The sequence below is a fragment of the Seriola dumerili genome, unplaced genomic scaffold (assembly GCF_002260705.1).
Source record: "Seriola dumerili isolate Sdu_G_001 unplaced genomic scaffold, Sdu_1.0 BDQW01000337.1, whole genome shotgun sequence".
NCBI classification, from domain to species: domain Eukaryota; kingdom Metazoa; phylum Chordata; class Actinopteri; order Carangiformes; family Carangidae; genus Seriola; species Seriola dumerili.
This window is the reverse complement of record NW_019174592.1, coordinates 1714577-1734775: the sequence shown is the minus strand read 5'-3', so window position 1 is coordinate 1734775 and position 20199 is coordinate 1714577. Positions and strand designations below refer to the sequence as shown.

At 39.5% G+C, this 20199-nt stretch overlaps 2 protein-coding genes across 4 annotated transcripts; one reads left to right on the top strand and one right to left on the bottom strand.

Annotated features, from left to right (window-relative positions):
• The first annotated feature begins 384 nt into the window (after positions 1-384).
• On the top strand, positions 385-8712 carry LOC111232814 (TRPM8 channel-associated factor homolog). Of its 3 annotated transcripts, none has more exons than XM_022760471.1 (12): positions 385-685; positions 1852-2526; positions 3258-3474; positions 3667-3964; positions 4762-5063; positions 5306-5480; positions 5655-5749; positions 5924-6134; positions 6928-7164; positions 7318-7541; positions 7668-7781; positions 8031-8712. In XM_022760471.1, the coding sequence occupies exons 2-12, from the start codon at positions 1880-1882 to the stop codon at positions 8271-8273; spliced, it is 2763 nt and encodes a 920-aa protein (XP_022616192.1). In that variant the 5' UTR covers positions 385-685; positions 1852-1879; the 3' UTR covers positions 8274-8712. The 3 variants fall into 3 exon arrangements, with proteins under 3 accessions (XP_022616192.1, XP_022616191.1, XP_022616193.1); XM_022760470.1 differs by having other exon boundaries at positions 1824-2526; XM_022760472.1 differs by lacking the exon at positions 385-685 and adding an exon at positions 1108-1165 and having other exon boundaries at positions 1824-2526.
• A 4846-nt stretch (positions 8713-13558) lies between these two features.
• On the bottom strand, positions 13559-15867 carry LOC111232836 (endonuclease domain-containing 1 protein-like). The gene is made up of 6 exons (XM_022760500.1): positions 15779-15867; positions 15532-15644; positions 15323-15423; positions 14921-15035; positions 14486-14642; positions 13559-14187 (listed from the first exon to the last, which is right to left on the bottom strand). Exons 2-6 carry the CDS (start codon positions 15607-15609, stop codon positions 13796-13798), a joined length of 843 nt encoding a protein of 280 aa, XP_022616221.1. The 5' UTR covers positions 15610-15644; positions 15779-15867; the 3' UTR covers positions 13559-13795.
• Positions 15868-20199: the final 4332 nt, after the last annotated feature.

Genomic DNA, 20199 nt, shown 5'->3' with positions numbered 1-20199 from the left:
TATTATATATTATATATAATCTTAATTCATTACCTTTTTAAATAAAGGTTGTTAATTTGTACACAGTAATATGATGGTTGGTGTCCAGTAATTTATTTTTTCATTACAGTACAGTAGACCTACATACTGTTGTCCTAATACATGATGAGCAGATTTTCTAAGAGAATTTATTTGTGTGCAGGTTGGTGTGAGGACAAGTGTTTTATGCACCATTTTCATTATCGATGTTTCAGATTTACAACAAAGTTGCATAGATTATATTAGATTTATCAAGTGCTACACAAAATCTTCATAGATTTCTTCAAGAAAAAAATATTAAATTTGACATTTCACAGTCAGTGTGTTATATTACATCAACAAATGTCCTGTTCATTGGACTGGATGAACAGGTTTGTCACTGCTTCAGCCCACGTGTAACCTGTGAACTACTTAAACCAAACACAGGGTGTTGACAGGAAACTTTTGTAATCTCCTGTCCAGTCAGACCTTCCCCTTCATCCAAAAACAGCTGCTGTCACTGGGCTGTTGTGAGTCAGTTCTCTTCCTCTTACTGTCACTGAAATAGTCCCTCCTCCTCTTGCTCTTAATTACATCCACTCCTCCTGTCAGATGGTGCATTGCTTGTTTGGAAAACTGTTGTGCTGCAGTGTAATAATTGAAGAAGAAAGACCAACTTAACTTTAAGGTAAAAAATAAACTTTTGCTTTAAATTGGTGTTTGTTTGTGAAGACATCTATAACCTGTAACCAGACTTGATTATATCTCAAAAGCCAAAGTTGTAGATTGAAATTTCGCTGTCCATCAATCCATCCATATTCTGTCGCTTATCAGGTGTTGGGTAGGGGTGGCAGCAAGTTAAGCAAGGTAGTCCAGATGTCCTTCTCCCCAGCAAAGTTTCCCACTTCCTCCGTGGGGACTGTGAACTTTCAGTCACCACCAAAAGCTCGTGATCTTAGGGTTGGACATAGATCAACTTGTAAATCGAAAGCTTTGCCCTCAGGCTCTGGTTCCTCTTCTCTGGCGACGCATCCTCATTACTGCTGTTGCTGCACATATCTGCCTGTCGAGCTCACGCTCTATTATGCTCCCACTGACCCAAAGAAATGCCTTCACTTGAGGCAGCAACTGCCCTGTGACGTCATTGCAGTTTATCTCTACCTTGCAGGTCAGACCGACTGTTTGTGTAAAAACTACCAACATGTGTAAGTTTTATTTGTGCGCCAATTTCGTGGGAGTTTGTTAAATTATTTCGAGCATATATGTGGAAATATGACAGTTTAAAAATGTAATTGAAAGTTTTGGTCGCTGACTTGGTAGGTGACACAGCTGTTACCGTAAGTTTCCTGTACCTGCGCACGGTCTGGGAAATTTCGCCAGGTTTATTTTCTTTGCACAGTAATTATTTGAGTAATATGTAGCTCCTATATTTTTATGTTTTAGTGCCTTGGGCATAGGTACATTTTGAAGAGTAGGCCTACAGTTTACATAATATGCTAGTAATTTGTGAATGTTGTTTTAGATTTAAAGCTTGTGCGTCTTACTCTGAGAATGAGTCCCACTAAAAGCTGTGTGGTGAATGTGCATCATTTTAGTAGCCAGGACAAGTGCAGCTGACCTCTATAATTTCAGACAGCTGAATGTAGCTTGTTTCAAGTACAATTGAATAATGCTGTAAGTTACACTTTATATTTATAGTAGTCTTAAATCACTTATGCATAGGTGATTGTGTACCATTATGTTGCCTGAAGTAGGAAACAGTATCAAGTACACTTGGAATTGTGAAATGTTGGCAGTGTGAATGTGTTTTTACCTGTGTCTTGCAGGAATTTCATTTTTTTTGCTGTGGTACAGTTTCTTCAGAGCATCAGTCCTTCTCACCATGTCCACCCAGCCCCCCCAAACCCGCCATGAAGCAGCATATATGTCCCTTATTAGAGGCTTGAGAGAGCTGGATCTCCATGGCCCCTGTGTTCCCAGCGACCTGGTTCTGATTGGAGACCACGCCTTTCCTTTGGCAATGAACAGCCGAGGCCAGGTCCCGATGGCTGCCTCTCTCTACGGGCGTGGAAGGATTGTGGTCCTGGGTCATGAGGGCTACCTGACAGCTTTCCCTGCTCTGGTAGAGAACGCTCTGACGTGGCTGAGAGGAGATGGATCTGACAACCTGTCTGTGGGGATCCAAAGGAACATCATGGCGGTCGCCGATAACCTCAGCAAAGCCAGCTTCCAGGCCAATGTTGTGGGGGCCTTCAGCAACAACCTGGAGGTTGGTGTATATGTGACGGATGCCTACAGTGTGGGTGCAGACCCAAAGGACCTGGTGGCGTTTCTGAAAGCTGGAGGAGGAGTGCTAATAGCAGGTCAGGCGTGGAGCTGGGCTGCAGATCACCCTAAAGAGAACACACTGCTTCAGTTTGGAGGGAATAAGGTTTCTGGTGTGGCAGGGATCTACTTCTCTGAGCATCCGGGTGAGGTAGAGTGCCTGCCAGTCTATCCTCAAATCCCGTCCTCCTGGATGGCTGTAGTGTGAGTACCTCTCTTTCTTTGAACATTTGAATAGGTTCCAAATTGTAAAATGGCAGCTTTTCTGTTAATCTCAAACTTATCTGCACATTTCCTTCTATTTTTAACAGTGATATTCATATCTAGATGCTCATCTTTCCCAGTCAGGCCATTTATTTAAAATTTCACATATTTCTACACAATATGTCATAATTTATTCCAGATAATTGTTTGTCAATTTAGGGTTTTGAGATTGTAACAGTGCACTGGATTCTTCCCCTTATATCTGAATGTAGTTTGTACAGTTTTGCTGAATAATGCGGCACTGTGAGGCTGTACTTGCAGTTCTCTGAGCTACCTGCTAGCATCAGCATAATAACAGTGCTAACATGCTGATGTTTAGTGGATATATTATGTCTCTAGTGTAGTTTAGCAATTTAGGATGCTACATTTGTGCTAATTAGTGATTAAAACAAAGAACAGTTGAGGCTGATGAGAATGTCAGTAATTTAGCAAATTAAAATTGAGGAAAAATTGGGGGGTCATCGAAGGTATTGCAATTTATCTTGAGGGCAGGATGAATTTCTGTGCCAAATTTCATGTCAGTCCATCAGAAGTTATCCCTAAAAATCTAAAATTTCAACCTCATGGGGTGCTAGAGGAAAGTCAAAGGGTCACCAAAATATCAGTAGGATGTTTTCTCTAATTTTCACCCTCCCTGTCCTTTCCCTTCTGTTTCCCTTTTTCTAAATAAGAATTGGTAAAGATTTTGAGGACGACTTGGAGTTCTTACTCCAGGGGATTCCAGACTTTGACCTCCAGAATGAGGTAGTAGCTTCTGAGGTTCTGGTCCACGGCCCTCTAGCCTTCCCCATCGGTACCACTGAGGATAGACGAGCTTTCCTGGCAGGAGCTTACTATGGGCAGGGACGAGTTGTTGTGATCACACATGAAGGACTTCTGAGACGAGAGGTGGGGTCTGAGTTAAGAAATGGAAGTCACTGAATGTTTGGATGAGAATGAAAATGAGGTGAATCATATGTAATTACTGTTGGCTGTTGTGTTGGTATTGTGCTAATTAATGAGACATATGCTAAATCTGCCAAATATTTTTATGTTATTGACAAACTACTGTCTTTCTTTGATAACCAACCTTCATTGCAGACTCTGGCTCCATTTTGGAAGAATGCCATTGACTGGTTGGATGAAGGCCGGAATGGGGTCGTTGGCGTAGTACCAGACCTTGACCAAGCCTTTAACCTCTTCAGGGAGTCAAAGTTTAATTGCAGGAAGACAAACTTCAGTGAAGACCTGAGTGTGTTTGTGTGTACAGCGTACAGTGATCAACATGTAGAGGAAATCCAAAACTTTGTAGCAGAGGGAGGAGGCCTGCTGATTGGTGGCCATGCCTGGCACTGGGCACAGACACACAATGGGGAAAACCCGATGACAGAATTCTCAGGTATGAAAATGTGCTGCCAGCACATGCAAATTACACATTGCCAAAGTACGTGCAATTGCTAATAGGCAATGACACATACTGTACTACAGGTATAGCACCATAAACATTGACTTCCACACCATTAAGAGAAAAACACATTTGCAGTCACAGACTCAGGCAAAGTCTCAGAAAACAGCTTTAGAGTCTGGCTCAGGACAGACAATCTCATGAGACACAGACTCTGGATAAAAAGTCAGGTACAACCTTGGCCATAGAACATGCCTACATCCACACAAGTAACAATAGTAATACAGCCTGCAATTTACAGTATGATATAGGCGTATGAATCAGGTACCGATAAAATACTGACCAGTTCCTTCTGGATCTTGATTGTAGACACAGTGGAAGAAAACATGACTATGGAGGATAAGTAATAATTAGGTGCTGTAGAGAAATTTATTTTTGCAAATACGGGGAACCTATAATGTGCAGTACCGGGTAACAAAATTGAAGTCTGGGAAAATGGTGCTAATGACCTTGTTCTTATGGTGTAATTAAAGAATAAAAGGGGAGAACAGTCAACACCTATATTACAGTTTAACAGGCAGTTGAACTGAATATGAGCTCACGGACAAGACAGACTAGACATTCTGACAAAGGCAAAAGTAAAGAAAGAAGGTAGACTATTATGACAACAGACCTGCACAAACTTACAAAATATGTTTATTTGATTTAGACATGGGCATCGGTCCGACAATCATAATACTTTAAACCATGTAATATGTAGATCAAGTCATGTTTCTTGCACTTTCTTCCAGGGAACAAGATTCTGAACAAAATGGGTTTGAGCCTGCTGGGGAATATAATTGGGGAAGGTTCCTACAAAGCTCCTGTACCCAGCCAGGCCATCAAAGACGGCTACCACTTCCGCCACCTACTACACCGCTTTGCTGGTCATGTAAACAAGGGGGTGGCACTTACAGAGCATGAGGAGGAATGTCTTAAAAAACTGGGCAGGGACTGTGCCAACTACTTGAACATGAAGGCTCATGACTGCTCCTCCTATACACAAGTGTTGTCCACTCTCACTGACATCTTAAAGAAGTCAGGCATGCCACAGGTGGGCGCTTAATGACTTTTTGTCTATGGTTCTTAAGTAAGGAAGTTCCCTTTTGTTTCTGCCTTTAGCTTTTCAGGTATCCACTGTCTTGTTGACTGCTGATTCATTTACCTTGTACATATAAGTTGAAGGAACCATAAATACCACACCACCAACAGTACTACCAATAGGACCATAATATGTCTGCATAGATCTGATGTTTTTTTCTCAACTTTTATAACATTTCATCATTCATTTTTAAGGTGTGTGAAAGCAGCCCTGTGAAGAGTCCCAAAGACCACCTGCTCCTCAGTGTGGGGACAGAGTTGTATAAGGTTTGCCCAGATCCTGACGCTCTCCTGCCTCACCTCATCAAGGATAACCCGTTGATGCCAGTTGTCTATAACCACACGATCATGATTGATGTTAACACAGCAGGTCAGAGCACATTAATGTGGACAAATGTAGAACAGAATTCTAATAAGTAACATATGTGTTTGCAGAACGGTGATTGATTTTCAATTAACATAATTGTCTGTGTGTGTGTGTGTGTGTGTGTGTGTGTGTGTGTGTGTGTGTGTGTGTGTGTGTGTGTGTGTGTGTGTGTGTTAGGAATGGTAGAGTGGATCAGTACAGGTCTTTACCTCTCTCCTGGTATGAAGACCTACATGGAAATACCAGCAGACATCGTCAACAAGGGATGGAAGGTACAGTCCACAAAATCAAATAAGACATTAGGACTATTGAGTTCATGTGTGATGCTGTTGATACAAATCAACTGATCAACTGATAATGACTGTTAGTAGTCATGCATCAAAGAATATAGTTACTACTCCATGGTAGTATTCAAAGCAGTAACACATATTCCCTTTCTTCCTCAGGTCCAGATCGGCTGTCAGACGGACAAACTGAACGCTACAGAGTTAAAGAGAGCTCCAAGTGTCTACGAACGATTTCCCATTACCACAGAAATGATGCAGGTGTCGAACCTCTGGGGGGGACTCGTCTACCTGGTGGCCCCACCTAAAACACAAGTGCAGGGGATACAGGTCATAGTTCAGATGGCTGTACCTGCACCATATTATAAATCAGGTAGGTGTGTCATAGCCGAAACTGGTACATGTGTGAAGCTGAGACAAGTTTTAATAATCTTGTACGATGTGTTAGCTCCCAGTGAATGTTTTAATACAACTCAGGTGAGTCAAGCACATGAAAACTGACATGATGAGGTGGGTGCCATTAAGGGGGTGACTCACCAGTGCCATGTCTTATTGGTGAATCTTTGGGCTGAAATAAAATAGTCACAGTGGAGGCATGGGCTCGGCCTCCGGAGACCGAAAGTGATCAGAAAGTGCAATGCAAGCAAGGAAGTGTCAGGGGGTTTCCTTAGGGTGGTAATGGAAAATGCAATAGCAAAAGCACGTTGCGGAGGCAAGGCAGGTAGGATGGGGAGTCAGTGAGGCAAACAAATCCTAAGGGAGCAGGCAAAAGACACAAAGCAGGTGTGGGCTGGGGTATAAACAGGCAGGTTGGCAGGAGGAGCAAAGGGCTGGAAAGCTGGAAATGCATAGAAAATGATCTGGCAAACGGAAAGAGGAAGTGAGCAGGTATACAGAGGTTTTGATGGGATGATGAGGAGCCAGTGTGAGGGCAAGAAGGATCAGGCAATGAGGGAAACGTAGACCTGGTGGAAAGGACTAAGGGCTACTGCTGGTCAGGTGAGAAGGGGCAGGATCTGGAATGAGAGGACAGTTAGTGCTGAATGGGATCAAAAATTTTTAACCACGAGTTACGTGGAGATTAAACCCATGACAACATTTCAAAGCCCAAAATAACACAAATCCAGATTCACTTTTGAATACGCATACTCCTCTCTTCTCTTCAGGCGTGACAACAGCAGCTGACTGGTCCTTGCTGCGCACTGGTCCCTCACCCTGGGCAGAACTGGAGTTTGACAACATCATCCTCACTGTACCATCAGATTTTGTCCGGAATCTGGATCGCCCTGATGAGTTGGCGTCATACTGGGATGACATCATGAGGAGCATCGCTGATCTTGCTGCCATCCCACACAAATTTCCTCGCAAGGAACGTTTCGTAACTGATGTACAGATTTCCCATGGTGAGTGTGTTTGACTGTGGCTTAATATGACTAAGCAGCTTTAAAACATGTTCTTCGCTCTGCTTTCATTAGAGGTACCTGTATGATCACAGTGACTCCCCCTCACATGTCATCTGCGTGCATAAGACTGTGTTTATAATTTTCTCGATCCAGGTTGGATGCATGCAGGTTACCCTATCATGACACACAGGTCCACAGCAGCTGCGCTGGTCAGCATTGACCTTGCTAAGAGTAAAGGCCTGTGGGGCCCCATTCACGAGCTTGGACACAACCAGCAGAGAGAATGCTGGGAGTTCCCACCACACACCACAGAGTGTACATGCAACCTGTGGTCAGTGTATGTGCATGAAGAGGTGCTGGGGATCAACAGGGCACAGGTGGAGTAAATTAATTTTGGAGAAATGCAACATTTCACTGTCTTTTACCTTTTAACTGTTTCACGATAAATGGAACTTCTGCTTGATCAGCTATATAATGTGATGCACATACTGTGTTTCATGCAGACTGAGCACCTTTTGACCCCAGAAAAAAGAAAGAGCTTTGCAGTACAGTATGTTGAGGGGGGCAGGAATCTCAGCAGCTGGAATGTGTTTGTGGCGCTGGAGACATATTTGCAGGTGAGAGGTCATTTCTGTACATAATATTCTTAAGAAACTATCCCTGTGTCACACTGGATCTGCATTTAATATATTCAGAATTGGGATCCAACTTTGGTAAAGATGTTGAGGAAAGTGCAAACACATTAAATATCGGACCAAAGGCTATATTGTTACCAGTTTAGGACACCTCAGTACACTTTTTTCAGTGTAAAACCCCATTTATATTCCTATTCACATTTCCCTCAACCTCTTGCTCCTTCCATGTAGCTCCAGGAGAAGTTTGGCTGGGATGCCTTTAAGAAGGTGTTCGCTGCCTACCATGAGATGAGCAGCTTTCCTGGTGACAACAGAGGAAAGATGAACCTGTATGCTGAGACTTTCTCCAAGACTGTGGGGATGAACCTGTGTGGATTCTTCAAGGCCTGGGGCTGGCCCATTGAAACAGCCACTGCAGATAAACTCTCCAGCCTGCCTTCCTGGAGTGACCACCCCATGGTCCAGTATGACTGAACTTCAGTCTGCTGCTGATGAAAGTGCAGAGAGATGGGTGTTAGTTGATCATCAGTTATGAAGTATCTGATTTCTGTTATTCTAGTAGTGATTTCAAATAATAATAAAAAAAGCTTAATGCAAGTATCCCGAATCAAGAAAATGCTGAGAGAAGGAAAAACACTGACTCAATGGTCTAGAGAGATGAAATCATTCAGCTCACAACCTGGACATTATCCAATAAAAAAATATACAAATAACACGCCTGTCTGCATAGTGGAGTAATGGCATTGTGATCAGAGAATGAAGTCACACCACCTTTGAGGCAGGGGCGGAGCCAGACATTGTCAACATTTGGGGCTTATCCCCAGCTATTTTTTTTCCCATTCACAGCAGCTACATGCACTGTTTTAGGGACATTTAGGGAAAACATGACAGTTGCCCAAAAAAAAAAAAAAAATCATCCAGAGCCTGCATTATATTTTGAATCAAATTGTTCTCTTTCTCCATCTTTCTGAAACCACAACACAACAGATTTTGACGATAATTAATTTCCTCTACTGCCACATAAAAAGAGGCAAATACATACATACATTTAAATCCAGACCATAACAATATGTGCTGCTCTAACTGAGCAGTCATATCCACAACAAGGCCAAGTAAATGTCTTCACAATATTTATAAGAACATTTATTCTATTAATATTACATTTCTTTAAGGAATGGCATCATAGGATAAACAACTTGGAAATGTACTGTAATATTATCGCACAGTATTTTATTTGTTCTACTCCTGATCACTGTTCTCATCACCTCATCTTCTTTCACTCTCTTAGCTCCACTCATCTATTCATGGAAATGTCAAAGAAGAAAATATAAAACAAAAAGAGTTTTAATATTTCTGATCATAAACCGAATATATAAAAATATTAATTATCTTATTAGCTTAGCTCCACCTCTGCTCTCCTTTGGTAAATCCTGTCTCCTGTCAACACATTTTCATATCCTGTCATTGGAGGTAGATTTGTCTCATTAAGGTGTAATCAGATTGACAATCAGCGAGTAAATGTGTATTCTGTAAATATTACACACCTTCCACAAATGGACTGTCATGTAATCTCTTTCTATCCTGCATCTAAGGGAAGATGGGGAAAATAGCAGGAAATGAATAAAAGCCATCATGGATGGCAGAACCGGTAATGGGCCGAGTCTGGCATGTGTGGTGTAGTTAAGGCTTGGTTGTGGGTTGTTGGACTCCTCTGGGACCGCACTTCAGTCGGATCTCTCTGTCAAAAGACCCGGCCAGTGTTTTCCAGGACAACATGAGTAACAGCAGCATAATCAAACCGAGGAACAAACAAACGCGGAAACATCTCATACCTGTGACAATATCGGAAGTCAGGTGAACAGGAAACGGGGCGTGCAGGGAGGAACCCGAACAGAGCGCGTTCCCTATTCGGCCCCCGTACGGGGACTAGGAGGAAAGCGCGATTACAGCTTTATATTCGACACCAAAAACCATCATGGCCACAGTGAACTGAAACCTGGCATTGTTAACAGTCCGGGGTCAGTAAGTGAAATACAGGGTGAGTAAAGACCCAGGCTGTTTTATCCGCCTTGCTTGAAGGCATCAACTGCCCGGTCCCGGAGTTAAGTCAGACAGCGTTGGAGGTTTTGACTTTACTTTCTCAGCAAAGTGTTTCTAGAAAATGCTAATTTCTTGATGCTTCATGCGAACAGTGTAACTGTTAAAAACGTATGTGTATCCCAAATTGAATATGAGTATAGGGGAAATCATGAGTGTATTTAACTCTCAAGCATAGAGTAAGTCAATGTGCAATGTGGGCAAAAAACATGTAGCTTTACTTTTAAATGTCAGCTTTGGTGGTTGTGCTTTAATAAATTTCAAGTAAAAATAAGTGTTTCTCAATATTGAGTTGTGATGGGCTGCTTAAAATGTTTTTGTTTGCCCTGCAATACAAAGTCTTACAGTTTTATTTATTTTAAAAAATGTTGTTATGTTTAGGAGGTGCAGAAGTGCAGAGAAATACCAGAAGATAGTGACTTTTTAATTGTCTTCTGCAGGTATGTGTTTTTCTTTGTTTAATGTTATATTCTTTTAGTCTGTTTACACCACCCCAAGCACTTTATATTTACTGTGGCAAGTAGGTGGCACTATTATCCTTTTTGTAGACTGATTTTCAGCGTTTAAATGACATTTATTGTCATAATTTAGGTAAATGATGTTAATGTGTATGTGTGTGTATTGTGAAAAAGAATATAATTTGATCATGCAGTGCTGTACGCATTGCTGAGGGAGGTGCAGAATTGCAGAGAAATACCAGAAGGCAGTTAATGACTTTTGTTTTGTCTTCTGCAGGAGCCATTAAAAAACTGGAAAGCAGTTCCCTGAGTTGTCTCATTTGTATTCCCTATCAACAATGTGTTACACTAGTACCATGCCTTATGGTCCCACACAACCAGCAGAAAATGGTAAGTGACTACACCTCATTCCCATATATGGCTCAAATTAGTCCGAATGATTTTGAGCTTGTAAAGTGATGTTCACAGATAATTCTGGAGTTGGTAATTGTAAGTCAACCTTTGTAAACCTGTAAAACAAATCTCCATGAGAAACGGTTGTGCTTGTGGCAAAGAGATTCATATTTGTTTAAAAAAAATGGTTTGATTAAAATCTTATCTTAAATTATATCAGTGGTGAGATTAAACAAAGACACTGAAGGATGAAGTGCTTTTTAATATGTATGTATCATATGTAAGTCCAATCACAAAGCAGTGTCCAACTTTTTGAAATCTTTCCATGTTTCCTGGTAACAGTACCTTCAGTTGGAGCTGTGTTTGGCCACCTCCTTTGACACTGATGGAAGCTTCCTGCGTAACTTGCACCTGACTGAGTTAATAATGGCGAGTGAAATGAATTTTAAGTAGAAATGTTTCTAAATACTGTACCGTGAAGAGCTGCCTAAAATGTCCTGGTTTGTCCTGCAATGTAAAGTAATTTCATTTTGTATAATTATGGTAAAATGGCAAGTCATTGGCATGACTGGAATGCTGTACATTTCCTGTACAATGGATTTATGCTATCAATATAAGATGAAAAAGTGACATCTGATACTGACTGTTCAGTAGTCTCAGTCTCACGCTAAGAAAAACTGACTTTATACTGTAAATGCTCTTAGAACCATCATCTTTTTACAAAACAGTAGTGTTTGTAGCTAAACCATCTCTAAGATCTCAAAAGTGAACATTTCATCCAAACACAGTGGATGAGGGTGGAGATGATGTGCCTGTGCAGGGGTGTGCGTTTGAATAAGTGTATGGAGTAAAGCTGAGGTGAAGGTGGCATGCAAACTGGTCAAAATGAAAATAAATGTTGAAAGAATGCAGTAGAATAGTTGATGGGGTCAGGGAAATGGCAGGAAATTTACACAGATTGCAGGTTTTGAATTTTTATTTAGTAGAGTTTAAAAGGAAAAATGTAACAACTGGAATGTGTGTTTGTTTAAGCTTGCCTATAAATTTAACACTTAAAATAATAATAATAATAATGATAATGCTATTTCAAATGTCAGGCCTGTAGAGTTGTGGGCTTTAAAATAAAAACAATGAGCTGATGCCCATCCTCACTCACTCTGTAGAGCTGAACATGAACTATAGACTGTCAGTTCATCGCTGTGAGCAAATCATTTCACATTACGTGTTTGATTCATTGTTCATATACAAATTCTGATTAGTTCCAAATATTGTTGTCATTAACCAAAATGACATTGTTTTTTCTATTAGGCCAGTAGATGCAGTCGAGCAGAGATAAGGGTCATCCCTAAGGGCAAAATATGGTTGTTCAATATTCCATGGTTCGTGGGCAGACAATCCTGTTCATTCATTTCTAGTGCAGTTGCTGTCTGCTTTAAAAGAAATATTACCTTCTGCCAATTACAAACAAATGAGGACGGCGCTATTTGGCAAATAGCCAATCTAACGTCAGTGGGGCAACAGGCGGTCAGCTCCACTTGGCATCATATTTGTGCTCAACTTTCATCACCAAACGCTATGGGCATAGGGCCACATAGCGGCCTTTGAGCCAACTAACCTTTAAAATATAAATCAGAAAGCAACCAATGATTTTTTTTTATGTCATGAATTAATCCAGTATTATATTATTTTCCAAATTACAGTACCACTAAAAATAAACTTTGTGGGGCTTGTACCAAATGAGGTGTCTCCTCTAGGCATAGATTTGTGTATGGACAGCAGGGACATAGCCCTACCAATGTCAATGTCTCTTATCTCCTCAGAGTGATGAGGTGATGTACTTTAATAGTTTCCATCCAAATGTCCACACAAACATTTTCTTCTTTTGATTTGCTTAGAATTTGGTTAAAATTTGCATGATATGTGGATGGAAACCTAGCTGCTGGAATGCCTGACTGTATGTTCATGAAGTGATGAGAAACTACATATAAATGGAAGTTTTGAGATGGTTTTGATACCCTATAGGTTAATGTTAGAGCAATGCTGTAGCTCGGTAGTGAAACATCATTTCATTAGCTCTGGGGAACACTATTCCTAAATCAACAAAGAGAGGGAAGAACAGACTTAGGAAATCTCAAGTTTGAAGACTGTTTCCAGCATACAGCTGGTTCAAACAGGGTAAAAAAAAGTTACAGGTTATTGTCGATTTATTTACATTTACAAATATATATTGACTGAAGTAAACATTTTGCAGAGTCAGGCTATTATTGTGTGTGTGTGTGTGTGTGTGTGTGTGTGTGTGTGTGTGTGTGTGTGTGTGTGTGTGTGTGTGTGTGTGTGTGTGTGAGAGATCATGAGTGTATAGATCAAGTAGACACAACTGCATATCAGCCATCCAACCTCTCAACTTTTCATTTGCTGCTGTAGGCATAAGGGAGTTGTCATTTTCACAGCACTAGTATAAACCATCATACACCATTATACTTATATATATATAATTAATATATATTATATATATATATACTATATATATATATTAGATATATATATCATATATTATATATTTATATATATAATATATAATTATATATAATTTATATATATATAATATATATATATATATATATATATATATTATATATATAAATATATAATATATTAATATATATAGCATAATATATATATATTATATAATAATACATAATTATATTATACAGCAGCAAATGAAAAAGTTGAGAGGTGGATGGCTGATATACAGTTGTGTCTACTTGGATTCTATTAGTATATATACTATATATATATATATATCAATGAAATAGACACCAATGAATAGCCACTTTATCTCTCTGCTACTTATTTTTATTCATCTATTTGTTGTTTAATGAGAAGAGCGATAATGGATGCTTTAGTCTTGTTGCTGTTAAATGGTGACTGTATTATCACACTAGAATCAATATCAAAAATAGCTTTTGGTCGTTATACAAATCTCATGTAAAATTAAAGGGCAATGGCACCTAAAGTTATTTTTTCATTGTCCCTCTGCTCATCTTTTCAAGCCCTGCAGTTGTTGTAAAACAGCTCCCCTACTGGCTGATTGGAGAACTGCTGCAGGAATTCTCCCAGTTTGTCCAGAGAGAGCTTCTCCACCCAGTTCTCCTCTGTGTTCCTCGCTGTGGCTGCACCACTCTGAAGGGGCCTTTCATTGTTGTCCACACAGCAGAAGGCATTCCACAGGTAGTCTGGGATGTTGACACGCTTCACATTGTTTTTGACAATCCAGTTGTCTGCAGAGGGAATGGCACCCACCAGCACATAGGCCTTAGAGCACTTGCTCTTGAAAAGGTCGGTGAGCTGGGACTCATGGATCCTCCAGGCGTTCTGGTTCAGCTTGGGGTTCTGAGGGACCACGTTGGTCAGGGTGAAAGTGGCGTTGCGGCTAGGGACTGTCAGAGAGAGGGACGGAGAGTTGCAGTTAATTATGCAAAAACTAAGTTTACAGATTCTGGGTCTAAAAAAATAAAACTTAACGTTAAACCTGCAATATATATTTTTTTCTAGTCATTTGGGACACCTGTGAACACAGCACTGACATGTCATTGTCGTGTAAGTTGATATGGCAGATGTAGGTTTAGAGCAACATTATCATTAATTTGCACAGAGCAACACTGTCATTAATTTGAGGTTATGTTTCTGTCCACCTTTATAATGTAATGTAGCGCTGAAGTGCTCAGCCTGTCCTACCTGCATGGTGTCCGTTAGGGTTAAGGTGACCACGGTCGAAGCCAGAGTGTGTGTAGTCTTCATTCAGAGCCTGTTTCTCTCCTTGGTAGACCCCAGGGTGGTCCTTCCCCAGCCAGTAGCCATCCTTCATCTCAGCTTGCCAGGACAAGTTTACCAGCTATAGGGCACATAAAAAACTGAACTTCAATCATGCTGATGCTGTCACTGGGCCAACTGCAAGCACCTTTGCCCCCTATAACATCATATACTAAAAGATGTCAGTCTGTCATGCACATGCATATCTTTTTATAGGGAAAAATCTACTAAAAGAACAGAAACGGCACAATAAATACATTAGTGCTGTAAATACTTGATACATATGACACACTCTGATGGCAATATCTTTGGCCACATCAGTAGATGCACATGTAAAGTATAAACACATCTGGTACCAACCTGAGGCTCGACAAACCATCTCCTCTCCCTGCCACCTCCATTGCTGGGCTGGAAATGATAGGCAGAGTAGACAGCAATGCGATGGTTGGTGTCATACAATGTGGCAAAGTGGTACCTGATGGAGAAAGATGATGTATAATGATCGAGAGATCAGATGCGTTGCTATGGAAAATAAAAGCCAAGAAACCTTTAGTGCTGGAATTCGTAAGTGGCAAGATTATATACCGTATGTCAAATTTTCTAAGACTGAAAGTAAATAAAAAAAATATGAATTACGCAATGAACCAAGCTACTTATATTTAACAGGTTAAACTCACATTATACTGTTTATATATATATATATATATATATATATATACAGTAACATCAATGTCTAAATTCCCCTTTCTACTCTTTAATTACCTGTTGACGAAGCGCTGACAGAGACGGGCAGCACCAGGTGTAGAAGTCCCCCACTCTGGCACCTTCTCTTTATAGAAGTACTTCAAACATTCTGGTACATCCTGGGACAAAATAGCAAAAATAAAACAGACTCTTAAATGACCCACCTACCCACCACACACACATATTTAATGTTCCTTGAGGTCTTTAAGTAAACTGAGGTAACAAACCTCAAAGCGATCCACAACATCTGCATGGACAGAAAAGAGGAACAGGAGAAGAGCACACAAAGTTACCAAGGTCTGCATTATGGACAATGGTATCAGGGATTCACGACTGCCCCCTAGAGTCGAATAGAACAAAATAGAAAATATTCCGTGTGCAGTTGGTCGATCTACTGTAAATGCTTAGGCTTCCACATGGAGGAAGATCCAGCTTGTTTGTACTATCTGTGTGTATGTGTGTATTTCCACTCACCTGCTGGTACACTCGTCTGCTGCCACACTCTGTCCTGAGCAGAAACTGGTTCTTATATTTGACTTCTCCTCACCTTTCACCTTGTTTATCCTCTCCTTTTATCTGTATCCCTGTTCACACAAGAAATTTGTGTGGGATGAACCTGAATTTGGCTTCCACGTTAGGCGCGGATGTGCATGACTAAGAATGAGTGTTTGTTAAAATCACTTAGAAAATGCCAAAATTAGCTCTTCCGAGGTGCGAGTCTCAGTGGAATATGTTAAGGATATGAGACAATATCCTGTGTATGAAGAGGATTTTGTTATGCGTTATCACTATGACAGTGTTTCATATCACCCAAGTACTGTAGCTACTTCATTATAATTTGAGGTCATTTAACTTGAGTGTTTCCATTTCCTGCTACTCTCTACTTTATATATACATACAGTTAAGAAGCAAATACTGATTTACTGTTTATTCCACTACATTTATTTTATAACTTTACTTACTAGTTACTTTGCAGATTCAGATTAATAGCACAAAATATAACCAATATACAGGTTAATATATGACTTTATTGATCCTCAGGGGAAATTCACAAGCTACCCATTAGCTTTGGATTAATATAATATAATTCAAATCAGCCCCAGCTTTATGAAATGCAACATTAATGTGTACACATTAATATGATATAGGATAATTTATTATACTTAATAATAATACTTTCATTGCCAAGTAAAATGACTTTTACATTTAATTTTTTCTACTTTTACTTTGGTTAAAGATCTGATACTTCTTCCACTGCTGGTTTTAAAGCCTGCTGTTGAGGTCATGTTTACATCACACTGTATGAAATTAAGAACATTTCCAATACATAACTGTCTATTTTTAGCTACTGTCTAATTTCTTGGAAACCAAATCACTTTACTCAGATACTGTAAGTCAGACAGGGAGTTAAAGCTTCATGATGATGGTGAAATATTTAAGATGAATATGTTCTGATGCATTTCACTTGTCACTATGTTCACTCTACTAATGAGTTCTAATGGTGCAAAACACTCTGATGTTCATTCCTGTTATTTGATATCAAGATCTCTCAGAAGACCTTCTTGCATATTTACAACATGTGCATTTGGCATATTCGCCTCTCATAGCCAGCTTTTAGGTTAGGTAACACAGCTATCTGTTCATGTGCTGTTTTTCCCACGATAATGGCACAGGCTGTGTGCAAACCCCAACATGTGGACTCCTCCAAGTTTTCTGACTTGCACTACCATAACGCAAAACTACTCCAAATGAATTACTGGAGCGTGTTAAGAAATCTGTGTTCTTGCTCAAGGACACACGAGCAGACTTGCTCTTATGGAGACTTCCCAAAATTAAAGCTTGTTGCACAACTCTTCCAGTGCACCACGCTTTATTCACCACTTGTTTTTTGGGCTGTCATGTCTTGATTATCAGGCTGGTGTCTGAGGTTGTTTTTGATGTCCTTATATACAGTCCATTGATTACGATTATGATGTGACTTATAGTGGTCATCAATACAGCAATATTACTATCATCTTTTACAAAATTACAAGAAATATAAATGACCATCAATACAAAACCTGAAATATTACAACCAAGCTTTAAAAATATTCCTTATCATATGCAATCTCTCATCTCAACCCAAACACAATCTGTGGCTGACTTCGACACATCCCTCCTTTTACTAAATTTTCTCTTGTTCCCAAAATGTCATGTTTCTGTGAGAACAAAAACACTCCAGTGTAAAAATGGATTTGAGTCTAGTTCCTCATATAACCCTCTCAGAGTTAAAGTGTCCAATTTAAAAACCGAGAATGCTTCCCTCTTGAGGAGAAACTTCTCTGAATCGCCCCATTTCTTTGACAGAAAAACTCCAGCAACACTTGTAGTATAAAGAACAACTTGTATTGTGAGACCGACCTTTAAAGTTGAGACATGATCGACTCTCCACGCTACCCTGTCACTTGAAAAAATATCCTAAAAATAAAGAGTGATTACTGCTGTTGCCTTGCAACAAAACAATCCTGCGTTTAAATCTCTGGTTCTGTCTGAGTTTGCAAGTTCTCCTTGCAAATTTAGAAACCTAATTGCTGTTTAAAACTGGAGCTAGTTTTCGGATGCTGCACTGAAGCTGATCTCAAATAGTCTTGGGTGGAACTAGGTGAAAATCTCTCTACACTCATCAATGAAATTAGCTTAATGTGTAAAGTTATTGTCAGTCAACAAGATGAAGGTAAAAAAGAGGTCACTTAAGGTCGATTAGTACTGAAATGGAGTGAAGTCACAGAGGTGTGTAGATGCAAGAGAAAACACAGAAAACATAGGGATAAGATAAAGAGACTGAGGCTTTATTTAATCAGCCTTGTATTTTCCCATTACTCTGCTGGCATTCATTTTTCACATCAACCAATCAAGAGTAAATCTCACAGTACATGACTGCAAGACACTTCACGGCACCACATAATGTTATAACTGTGTTTGCACAGTGTAATTGCTTTGTTATTAAGGGAAATCAACAAATGTAGTAGTTAATGATCCATGTTGTTTGGTTTTCTATCTAATTTCAGATAGTGTAAACATCCAGAGAGGGAAGAAACGGCAAAGTGAGGACACAGATAATGATCAATAAATGGGACAGAGCTGAAGTAGTTGATAAGCCTTTGTTGTATGTGCAAATTAACACAATAGTAACATAAATAAACCACATATAAAATCATATCTTTTAGATTTAATTATTAAGTAATTCCTTTCTCTGAGTAGTTGATGTTGCACAGATAAAGTACTTTATTTGTTCTGAGTAAAAGACAGATGTTGTTGCTTAACTCGGCCTCTAGGTTGCAGTGTTGAATTAGGATTTCGAGTTCGCCTTTTGAAGTCGTGTTTTCTCTTTTGAACACTATTGCATTGCAGATTATTCAGGTGTTCATCCACCTGGAAAATACTCATTCTGCGAAATGATGGTGCAGTCATTGATAGGCTGTGTTATCAACACTCTAAACAAGTAAATTACAGTTTTGTCTCAATAGATGCCTTCAAAGCCGTAAAATACCTTCAAAGTGTGCATTGTGGCAGATAATCATTAAAGATGACACTGAGTGACAAGAGAATGGATTGAATCACCGCTATGATGGATTTTAGTAACGTCTTTCATGTTTTTGATTTGGCCCAGAAGTTAATTTGAGTGGACTGCATCTTTAATTGACTTGAATGGCGCTTTGTCACTTGCAAAGATCACAGACTTGGGTTCCCCAGACACAGATTTAGCCTAATCCCTGCCTCAAAAGCATCCCCAGTCACTGTCTGTCAGCGGGCGGGAATTCAGTGTGGTTCAACAGGAAAACTGTATGAGTGAGAATCTGTGAACCAGGAAACAAAAAGCAGTGTTTTAAATGTCGTTAAAATGGGACCTGTGCTCTGAATTCACCTTTAGACGCCTGGAAACCGCATGCTTTGATTTACACTGGTGCTGGTCACTTGATTAATTGTCTAGTTAGAATGCTAATTAATTTTATTTGATTGTTAATTGCTTTTGGGCTCCCTGGTTATATTGAACCAATGTGGATAATGAAGGTTATTGTTAGTGAATGATTATGTTAAGTAGTCAGCATTTTAATTTGTGTGTGAATTTGCAGTAAAGCTTTTAGAGCAAGATTCTTTTGTTATTTGCATTAACCCTAATGTTCTGTTTGGGATCTTTAAACCTCTCTTCAACAGCTCACAAAATATACTTAACATTGTTTAATCAGCTAAATACTTCATGGCTTTTACCTAATTTTATGGGAATTGCTTATCAACATGATTCTGAGCTGATGACATATTTCAACAGAAATTCATGCATTACTCCTGTTTATTCCCCGGCTGTAAAAGATGGTTAAAAATTACATTTTTTTTTTCAAATTTCAAATGCTCTGTATCTGATGTCTAGGGTGACGGTACTTTTTACTTCAAAATAAGTTTATCTTGATTTCTGTAATTGGAGGTTTTTTTTATATTATATTAATTGGAAGTTTGACCTTTCTGTGGTCTGGGGGTTGGCTAACAGGAAAAACACTGATGTTCAATTTTTCTAATTCACATTTTTACAGTGAGAACAGAAGTATACAAACAATGTCACCTCAGTGTCCACTCGGGAGCTACTCACGAGCTGTTCTGGAGCTTTTGATCATATTAGATGATCTTCTTCATTAGATTGAGTTTCCCATTTGTCATTGATTTGAAGAAGTTTGATTTAGATTTTTTTTTCTTTTTTCTTCTGAAAACAGCCACCAAATGTATCCTGAGGGTAGAGTTTTGTCAAGAGAAAAAAACATATTTCTGCTTCAACATATTATGCTTATTTTTTTAATGTTGGATTTGAGAATGATTCAAATAAAAGAAGTGAACATGTGACAAACTTTAATAGGGAGTCACAAGCC